The 11,155-nt window shown below is 40.8% G+C and overlaps 1 protein-coding gene across 1 annotated transcript in view; it reads left to right on the top strand.

Annotated features, from left to right (window-relative positions):
- The first annotated feature begins 2,647 nt into the window (after positions 1-2,647).
- Positions 2,648-11,155, top strand: part of LOC137503290 (hemolymph lipopolysaccharide-binding protein-like) — a 47,684-nt gene continuing 39,176 nt past the window's right edge. Inside the window, exons 1-2 of the mRNA XM_068230835.1 lie at positions 2,648-2,800; positions 9,634-9,759. Of these exons, the coding sequence (XP_068086936.1) occupies positions 2,648-2,800; positions 9,634-9,759 (279 nt within the window). The remainder of the gene's footprint in view (positions 2,801-9,633; positions 9,760-11,155) is intronic.

Genomic DNA, 11,155 nt, shown 5'->3' with positions numbered 1-11,155 from the left:
AAATTTCAGTCATAACCCCCCTTAAAGCCCAAGGTGTCAAGGTTCTGAATCTTAGATTTTTTCACAATCTTGTTTTATGTTTGCTAGTTTTACCTGTAAAAATTGTTTAATTTTGAGTTCTGAAAATATAACATTCAGTTTAAGTTCTAAATTCAATTCTTGACATTGTAGTTAGACCCATTCACCCCAGCACCTTCTTTAACCTCTTTCTGCTCCACGGGTATCCCCGTATTAATAATAATAATAATAATAATAATAATAATAATAATAATAATAATAATAATAATAATAATAATAATAATAATAATAATAATTGTACCAGGAGGTACACCTCCGCGCCGCTAATTCAAACTTTGCGCCAGTTGAAACTCCTCTACTGGAGGAAGCCTGAACTTTAACTACAGTGTTAATTCTCAAGTTTTTCAGAAGATGTCACTACTTGTAAATTTCGAAGTGTTATGAACTGTGTCGCTTTCGATGTATTTTTGTTTTGCCTGTAGTAAGAAGTGTGAACATTCTCTTCTAGATGGCACTACTGAAGGACTACAATTAGGCACCCTAGTGCGAAGTGAGGGAACCCTTTTTTGAAGAAATTTAGTATTTATAAGTTTGTTCCTTATTAAATTTCTTTCAGCTTGTGTTTTAGTTGGCAAAGTTAACCCTTTCATTCTGCCAGTTTTGAAACTGGCCAATCATAAATTTCTGTAATTCATTTCCCACCAATCCTGGTTTTCTTCTTCAATTCTGACATGTAATCTTTTGGTCGTCCAATAAAAGGCTTGTGGGCGGGTGTTCTCATTCATGAAAGGTCTCGAATGTTCCGCGAGGGTATATAAACTGCTGATTTTCGGGTCTCCGTGCCACTTCAGTAACACCTATCATTGTGTAAATTATGTAGCAGGGGGCGGGAAGCGCCTCTTTCTTCGGGCAGCAGTTCAACCAACAGGTAATGGCCGTCTTATAACTTATTTTCTTGCCAGCTCAGCAGTTTAACCCTCGGGGCGGGTTCGAAACCTTCTACCATGTAACTTTCCTCTAAAATGTAAAAGACTATTGATTTAAATTCTGTCTCTGTAACTACAAATTGGGATAGAGAGTGCCTAACCCTCTCGAGCTCCCTTTCTTATTGTTTTTGAGGTGACTACGTTTTCTCAACCATTTTTCTTCGTTTCGTAATGTAATAGTTTACCTATCGTGTCACCTCTTTAGTATGGGATTAGCCCTTGCATATGCGGCCTAGTGCCCAGTAGGTTTTAATAAAGTGTATTAGGAGTGCAGTTTCGCCTCCTCTCAAGTTGGTATTTTGGAGGCCATGTAATTGACCTGTTTCTTTACTTAATAGGCCTCAGTAGGTTGGGTATTTTTACCCCTGTTTTCATGTGTTTGGAGGTCAGCTTGAAGGTTGAGTTTGGTGTGGCCTTTGATAGGCTGGAACTTTGAGAACGGGTTGCTCTTCCCAAAAATATTTTGTTTCTGTGTGACTTGAGGAGGCTTTTACTATGTAATTGGGAGCAAGTGCTCTTGAGCATGATTGGGGTCTTCTACCCCTTGGTTGAATCTGGTATACGGGTAAAGTTGGGCTTATAGCTCAAGAATTGTGTGTCTGGCTCTCGGAGCCCAAATCCTGTAGCTACTGTAATTGTACATTCTCGATTTGTTGCTAGGCTACTAAGTACCTGTTATATTTGTTATTTCTTGATCTTGAAAAGAAAATATAACCTTGTTAAATTTTAAATTAACTTTAATTTCGTAGATTTGACCTATTCACCCCAGCACCTTCTTTCACCTCTAACTACCACGGATAACTCCGTAAAAATAATAATAATAATAATAATAATAATAATAATAATAATAATAATAATAATAATAATAATAATAATAATAATAATAATAAATCGAACCCTCCTCTGTTGCTGTGGTTGTTGTCGTTTAAACGCGGCAGTCGCACCTCAAAAACCTCGCCGAGAATCTCGGAAATGACATCGTCGCGTGCATGGGTGACTTTTTGTGCGAACAAAATTAATTTAAACCGCAAGACGAGTACAACGATCTAACTGAAATATATGAAAATGCTGTCAAGATTTACACACGTACAGGAAGCTTAAGAAAGTATTCACGTCTGTCGTAGCAACTGATATCAAGATTACAACCCTAGGTCTTCCCGTTTGATGCGACTGACCATTGTAATCACAGGCCCTTCCGTTTTACCTGTAATATTAGCTACCAAACTCCTCTTGTACCTCTTCCAGTTGATGTTCCATAAACAGGAAATCAAGTCTCCAACTTCTCGTGGAACATCGACTTGGTCGCCCTCGTACCTGAACAAAGACGCTGCTGGTTTAGGGTACCAATATTGTTGTGAGTCGCACTCTAGAACTCATTAACAAGGCCACAAAATTGTAAATTTGGGAAAGAATGTCGATATTGTATAATTTTCTATCTCCTTTTCAGCTCACTGGAGGCCCAGACAGTTATCGAACCAAACATAAAATTAAGCTAATTGTTACCTTATTATTGAATAAATGTAAGATTTGTGGTCACAAAATGCAAGAGATTTGTTAAAATTTGGTCTTTATTCATAGTTTGTTGTTACAGGCTCGCACAGATAGTTTTTTTGCGTGATAAATATCCGCTCGGTTATCGGAATATGACGTCGAAGGTTGGAGAGGTCATCCAGTCGGCCAACGAGCTGGCTGTATTCAGCATGCGGGACTTTCCTAACACTCAAGTCAATGAAATAAATAGCAAGCCAGAGCTAAAGATACCACTATCAGAACTCGTAAGGATGTCGCTTCTCTTGGTGAGTGTTTGTTTATTTCTCTATAGCTGATAACAAGGGGTCAAGGGTGAGTTGATGTCAGGCTTGGAGTGGACATTCTATAATAATAATAATAATAATTGTACCGGGCGGTACACCTCCACGCCACTTATTTAAAATGTGCGCCAGTTGAAACTCCTCTGCTGGAGGAAGTCTGAACTTTATTGATGGTATTAATCTTCAAGTTTCTCAGAAGATGTCACTACCTGGAAATTGTAGAGTTTTTGAACTGTGTCATTTTCGACGTATTTTTGTTTCGCTTGTAGAAAGAAGTGTGAACTTTCTCTTCTAGAGGACACTACTGAAGATCAACAATAGTGCACCCTAGTGCGGAGTGAAAGAACTGTTTTTTTGGAGAAAATTTTTATTTCAAAAGTTTGTTTCCTTTTAAATTTCTTTCTGTTATTGTTTAAGTTGGCTGTATACCCCTCTCTTTCCCCTTGTTTTGCATTTAACCAATCCCGAATTTCTGTTATTAATTTCTGACCAATCATAGGTATCTTCCCCCAACTTGAATATGTTGCTGTATCCTACCCAATAAAAAGTTTGTGGGAGGGTGTTTTCATTCCCCTAACGCCTCGAACCTTCCGCGAGAGGATATAAACTGCTGATTTTAGGGTCTCCGGGCCACTTCTGTTCCATCTTTCAGTGTGTAAAGTACATAGCAGGGGGCGGGAAGCGCCTCTTTCTTCTCCAGCTGTTCAACACCAGGTAATGGCCTCTTAATAACTTCTTTTCTTGCTAGGTCGGCAGTTTAACTCTCGGGGCGGGTTCGAAGCGTTTCCACTATGTAACCTTTTCCTAAAATGTAACTACTCTTTTCATCTATTCTCTTTTAAAGCTGCATATTGGGATAGAGAGTGCTAACCCTCTCAAGCTCCCACTCATATTGTTTTGAGGTGAACTTATTTTCTCAACCTATTCTTCGTTAACGTAAAACAAATTGTTCTTTTCTAAAGTCACCCCTGTAGTATGGGATTAGCCCTTGCATTAGTGGCCTAGAGCCAGATTAGGTTTAAAAAAAAACAAGTGTATCAGGAGTGCAAGTTCGCCTCCTCTCAAATTGTTATTTTAGAGGTCATGTAATCAACCTTCTTTTCATTTAATAGACCTCAGTAAGTTGGGTATTTTACCCCTGTATCTATGTACAGTGAGGACAACTTGAAGGTGGAATTTGGTGTGGCCTTTGAGAGGCTTAAAGTGGAGAGCGAGTCGCTCTTTTTTGAAAATTGAGTGTTGTATGCCTCGTGGAGGCTTTTCAGTGTAATTTGGAGCTAGGGCTCCTAGGCATGAATGGGGTTTTCTGCCCCTCTGTTGAAACTTGTGTTTTGGGTAAAACTGAGCTGATTGCCCAAGCATTGTGAAGTCAGGGCGCGAAGCCCAAATCCTGTAAATATTGTAACTACCCTTTTGACTTGCTACTTTGTACCTGCCATGCTTGTTATTTCTTTGTTTTTGAAAAGAAAATATAACCTTGTTAAATTTTAACTTAATTTTACTTTCGTAGCTTGAGGCCCGTTCACACCCGCACCTTCTTTCACGCATAACTACCACAAAAACACGGTAACAATAATAATAATAATAATAATAATAATAATAATAATAATAATAATAATAATAATAATAATAAGAGGACGCATCGTAGCCATGATCGTTAAGGCGTTGAAGTCTAAATGGCCCTGACAACGTGGTTACCCGGTTCGAGTCCCGTTGGTCGAAAGAACGTTCACCATCAGAATGTTGGCCGGCAGGGTAGGGGAATTGCTGGTATCCTACTTTTATCACTAGATAAGCCTTGATTAAATTCTAAACGTCTCCGCAGTGCTCATACGGAGTGAGGGCATATGACGCTGCTGCTGGTGATTCGACCGTCGCATGGTGACGTTAAGCCATGAGCAGTCTCCTTGCTGCTGTTCGACAGGAGGAAGCGTAGGCTATGTGCCGGCACTGGTTCTCACCCTCTCCTCTCTAACTATCATATTTCATCTCATTAACTTTTCTTATAAGAAAGGGCATTCGGTCATAACAAAACCGCCTCGTCAGATTCATCTCACATCATACACGACCCCGTAGAGAAAACGGTACAGGGGTTGGACAAATAATAATAATAATAATAATAATAATAATAATAATTATAATAATAATAATAATAATAATAATAATAATAATAATAATAATAATAATAATAATGGCGAATGTCCTCCGAGCAGGCCTGGGGTAGGTCTTATAGGCGACCTGCATGTCTCTGTGGATGCGGCTCCTACTTAAGAAGACATCACAAACACACGGCCCCCGATTAACCAATTAACGTTAAAATCCTGACACGGCAGCTAATCGAATCCGGTACCTATTGTACCAAACCATTTCACCACTTAAGGAAGAAATATCTCAATATAGTAGTGGAATTTTCACAGAATTTGAGTGGAATATTTGTGATTGATGAATGTTCAAACAAGGGAACGTGATGTAACACAAAGGTGTGCTGTCAGTGGTAGAGACAAGTCGAGGGAGAGAAAAGAGAGACTTTCAGCTCATTTGCAGCAGGCACCAAGCTATACAGTTAAGTGCGGTCAGTAGGCACCAAGCTATAGAGTTAAGTGCGGTCTCTCCACACGAGCTATAGAGAGGCTTTCAGGAGCTCATTTGCAGCAGGCACCAAGCTATACAGTTAAGTGCGGTCTCTCCACACGAGCCATAAAGAGACTTTCAGGAGCTCATTTGCAGCAGGCACCAAGCTATACAGTTAAGTGCGGTCTCTCCACACGAGCTGTAGAGGGGCTTTCAGGAGCTCATTTGCAGCAGGCACCAAGTTATTCAGTTAAGTGCGGTCAGTAGGCACCAAGCTATACAGTTAAGTGCGGTCAGTAGGCACCAAGCTATACAGTTAAGTGCGGTCTCTCCACACGAGCTATAGAGAGGCTTTCAGGAGCTCATTTGCAGCAGGCACCAAGCTATACAGTTAAGTGCGGTCTCTCCACACGAGCTATAGAGAGGCTTTCAGGAGCTCATTTGCAGCAGGCACCAGTTAAGTGCGGTCAGTAGGCACCAAGCTATACAGTTAAGTGCGGACAGTAGGCACCAAGCTATACAGTTAAGTGCGGTCTCTCCACGCGAGCTATAGAGAGGCTTTCAGGAGCTCGTTTGCAGCAGGCACCAAGCTATAGAGTTAAGTGCGGTCTCCCCACACGAGCTATAGAGAGGCTTTCAGGAGCTCATTTGCAGCAGGCACCAAGCTATACAGTTAAGTGCGGTCTCTCCACACGAGCTATAGAGAGGCTTTCAGGAGCTCATTTGCAGCAGGCACCAAGCTATACAGTTAAGTGCGGTCTCTCCACACGAGCTGTAGAGAGGCTTTCAGGAGCTCATTTGCAGCAGGCACCAAGCTATTCAGTTAAGTGCGGTCAGTAGGCACCAAGCTATACAGTTAAGTGCGGACAGTAGGCACCAAGCTATACAGTTAAGTGCGGTCTCTCCACGCGAGCTATAGAGGAACAATCCGTTATTAATAGTACATTATTCTATGCAAGTAGTTCCACTTTTATCCTCCCGTCTCTTTGGCCGCTCTGCCTGCCGAAATATTTAAATCACACTGGATAGAGTCCTAGTGCCGTACCCGTCATTGGACTTTCGAGCTTAGTTTTGCTGTTGGCTGAACTACAGTCGATGATTCCCCTTAGCCAACACGTGCGGAGTCTCGCAGATCCCCTCTTTTCTCGATCTTCCCTTGTATAAACATTTGGAGGCGGGAGCCTAATGATATGACCGGAGTAGGAGAGCTGCACATTTCTATTCATCCTGGTTAATACAGTAGACCCGTATTTCAAACGCTCCTAATCTTCTGACGATGGCTTTCCTCACACCAAGATATACTGCACTTCGGCAGTCTATTTGTACAGCATTCTTTCCTCAAAGAATATGCGTGTAAAGTGTACTAAGAGGCCACAGAACCAGGACTGTGATGGTGCTTAGGTCATGCGGGCATAAAACTTGAAAGTATATCCCTAATAATGATCATGTATAGAGTATTGTGTGTGTAGTATGAGTGTCCGTGAGGTGGCGCATTACAGCTCAGCTGTTTGTCTCCTTACTCCCAAGTCTTCCCAGACCGAAGTTTCCAATATTTTCATTACACTATTCCTTGACAGAAGCCACCCAGAGCAAATCACGCTGCTCTCCTGTGGATCTTTTCATGTCGTTCTTGAGTCAAGTAATCTTGGTGAGACCGAGCTCGATAGATGTTGTCGCTTAAGTGCGGCCTGTATCCAGTAATCGGGAAATAGTGGGTTCGAACCCCACTGTCGGCAGCCCTGAAGATGGTTTTCCGTGGTTTCCCATTTTCACTCCAGGAAAATGCTGGGGCTGTACGTTAATTAATGCCACGGCCGCTTCCTTCCCATTCCCAGGCCCTTCATCTCCCATCGTCGCCATAAGACATATCTGTGTCGGTGCGACGTAAAGCAAATAGCAAAAAAAAAAAAAAAAAAATTCCTTGTGAGTCTCTCACACGCTGAAAAGGTCTTACCAATAACTTATACGGCTCTGGTTTACATCCCTACTGCGACCCCTAAATACACCCATAACCATATGACGAGATCTGTAAAGCTCACCTGGGTACTTGCAGTTATCCACATGTACTACTTTCACAGCGTCGACACAGTAATTAATATACAAGGAAACACCGCCGTCCAGTAACACTGCCTTGCAGAATTCGCTCTTAATCATAATATGACGAGACAATGCTTCACCTGTTCCATTGCAATGGTCTTGCTTTCTTGAAATGTAGCCACCTATTCTAGTCCAATAGTCCTCTCTTACCTGTACCGCCCTGTTGATACGCCCTGCAATGGTAAATAGCGATGCAGTCCATTTGGCCTCCTGAATATAAAATATCTGCTCTATCTTGCTTGGGTCCTGCTAGTTGATCCTCACGGAAATGAATTTTCCTAAACAAAAATGTTCTTCTATCAGAACAGTTTGACATTTTGAAGATGTGTCCAATATAACCATAAAGAATACTTTCCTCAGCTTCCGCTTATCACATTTCATGCCGGGGATACTATAGACTCTGAATTAATTTGGTATAGTTCCTTCATGCAAACAGCCAAGTAACTGGGGAGGTGCTCAGAGATAAATAGGTAGTTATGTCCAACTTTGTCACATTTAGAGAATATGTATGGTAGAATACTAGAGAAAAGTCGTAGGTATTTTATGTTCACTGTATCGTGGCCTCGTAAAGTTGTATATGCTGTCACCTGTGTGAAATACCTTGAAATGTCAGATATTCTAGTAGTTTGTCTTTCTGGGACAAATGTCCCTATCATCGATTTTCTATTGCTCCCTGTTGTTGAAAGGACATTATCAACCTGAAGGAAAATTGGTATTTGGAGCTTGGGTGAGCTATCGCCAGTCAGTTTTCTTTCAATCATTCAGTAGTTCAACAATTTAATCAGCCTATCAATTTATATAACATCAAATAGATTGTCGAATCGAAATGTATAAAAATAAATCCTTCCAGAAAGAGCAGCTGTTTCTCTATTTAAAGAGTGAATTTTTGAGCCAAGGTTTCTTGTACTGATTGACTTTCGTGTGTATCATCTGATGGCGGATTAAGGGAGAGGAAGCGATTCAGTACCCTGATCATGAGCTAATTAACAACGTATGGCAGAACTTGAACTATGTGAATCTCGGGAGAGATTTCGATGTTTTTAGTAAGCACGCGACAGTTAGGGTGTCCGCATTTCTGTGAAATGTATGTAGGGCTTTCTCTGGTGTTTGGTTTCCTTAATATAGAGAGGGTAACCAGGTAATACTAAACTCGTGGGTAAAATACCCGTTCTGCGTTAAGGGTCTGTGATGACAGGCAATCGTAAATAATGTATTATACTGCCCCGAAAACAGGCGTATTCTAAAATCATTGTGAACTACAATCGAGGGTTCGAGCCCAGTCTGGTGTAAAACTAGAAACCACGGTTCCTTCCGATTCGGTTTACCTTTTGCAAAACCATTTACGAATTGGATATCAGAGTTCGAGCCCCGACCAATGTAATGTGCTCTGGAAGCTGCGGCTTCTCTACGTGAATTATGAGTTTTCCATTTGTAAAGACTAGCACGGGTCATCAGACTGTGACAGACGCGAGTCCTCTCCCCAGATATGTTGTTAAATATCAGAGCATTCGAGATCTTAATTGTACATTTCTCGAGCGTTGAAATTCCATTTCTTGGTTCACGTTCAAAGAGTTAGAAAGGAAAGAAAAAACAATTCCGAATATATTGTATTGGTAAATATTACCTGTGCACCTCACGCTCTCTGCCCCGTGCAAGTAACTGCAATCAGTGTTCAGTGAGAAACTATCACAGGACGAGTTCCCCGCACAACAGTTACTTGGACTAGATGGGGCTGTAGTCTTACTCCAGTATATAAATGTAGGCCACGACAGGGAGAAAATGTAACAAGGGACGTGGAATTGTCAGATAATTTAACATACGTATATTCCTTTAACAAAGTTCATTAAGCTCTCATGATTATAATTAAAAAGTAGTTTGGATCAAGTTCATAAATCTTTCCAGAATATATAAAACTGCACGGGGAAACAGACGATTACATTACATAGGTAAATACTGCGCGCTGTTTTGTTAACTGACCATCAAAGTTGTCAAACTGGGCTGACAACTAAGGTAATGTGTTTGTTTGACTGACGTTGGATAGATGGAACCGAAATCAGTGTTCTGCATTGAAATACCAACTTTTCTGTCACAACCTCCTTTAGAATGTCACTTCAGTCATAGTTAACTGTTGAACTCTGTACCTTTTCCAGGTTCTCTTGCTCCTGATGCTAGCAGTTTCACAGGCGAGCGCAGATCACTGTGCATCGTCCGTGGGCTCTAAGTTGGACGTGTCTGTGCATGGCCGCAAGAACGCCAGTGGACATTGGATGATAACGGTACCGTGTGTTCTCAATTGCAGAGTTGTTCTTCTGTGTTGGACGGATAATATTTTATGTTTATGTTATAAATACACGTGTTTTATTTCTTTATATTCAAAATGTTTGCATGCGCCATTTGAATTTAACACAACTTTTAAAGTACAGTAATACAGTTTGTGGAATTAATCTGATAGGTACTTGGTATCAAACCGCTGCCTTCGTGATGTAAAGATTGTTCTGTTGCTCTTATGACGTCACGCAAAGAGGCAATGCAAGGACGTAATATTATGTCTCTACTTCTTAATTATGAAATATTCACAAATGTTGATTTAATATAACAGGCAAGATCATTACCAACTGTAATCGCATCACAATTCGTAAGTCAGGTCTATGTAATTTTATCTAAGTAGGTTTGAAGTGTGATTTAAACGTTCGAAGCTTGAGAGTTTTTCTCTTCAGTTTACCCAACAAAGAATTATTATACATTAATACAAATATGGAGACAATAAACGCACAAATGGTTCAGGGAGGACACAAAATGAGGAGTGAGGTAGTTTGATTATCTGATTATTTTTTATTCTACCATTAATCAGAGATGTCAGGGTTCGAATCTATGTGTTGCATGTACTCGAGATATTTTATTCTAGAACTGAACAGAGAGAACAGGGAACGAATTCAAGACTATATTTTTTCTGTTAAGGTGACTGTTGTGTTTGCGTCATAAAGTTGATGTTATATTCGAGAAATAAGGAAAGAGAGGTAGATTCCCATTCAGTTTTATTCCGTGCAATCACCGTCTGAATGCGTGTCAATTTCTATCTTTTTACCAACAAGTTATCGCGCTCCTAACATATATTTAAAACCAAGCCAAGTTTCCCTGTTCAGAACACGGGCGAATGTATGCTGACTATTCAAATCGCTACAAACATACATTTATATCTGGAATGTATGAGTAATATAAGGTAGCAACAGACTGTATATGTTGCTCTTGGTAGAGGGCACAGCACAATGCATTGCCGGTCCTCTGTAACGGGGGAGGTCACGCGTCGGATGGAGACGTTAAGACTTGCACAAGATGGCGACTGGAAGGCGGCGCATATCACAAGATAAGTAAGGATAGACCCCTCCAGGGTTCACATCGGGAAGGGGATCTCAAATATGGATTTGGGAAGGGGCATCTCTCCAACCTGTGATGTTAGATCTCTGTAAGGTGATGTCAGGAAAGGGCATGTCAAGAAGGGCAGCTAGCCTTAAAACTTGGGTCCTTTGAATTTAGGTCTCTCTAAAAAGGTGTCGGGAAATGCGTATGTTAAGAAGGGCAGTTAGCTTTAAAACTAGGATCCTCTGAGTTTAGGCAATTCTAAGGTGGTGTCGAGAAGAGTTACTTGGCTGTAAAACTAGTTTCTGTGTAGTT

Source organism: Anabrus simplex, chromosome X, assembly GCF_040414725.1.
Source record: "Anabrus simplex isolate iqAnaSimp1 chromosome X, ASM4041472v1, whole genome shotgun sequence".
NCBI lineage: Eukaryota > Metazoa > Arthropoda > Insecta > Orthoptera > Tettigoniidae > Anabrus > Anabrus simplex.
This window is presented reverse-complemented; position numbering and strand designations above follow the sequence as displayed.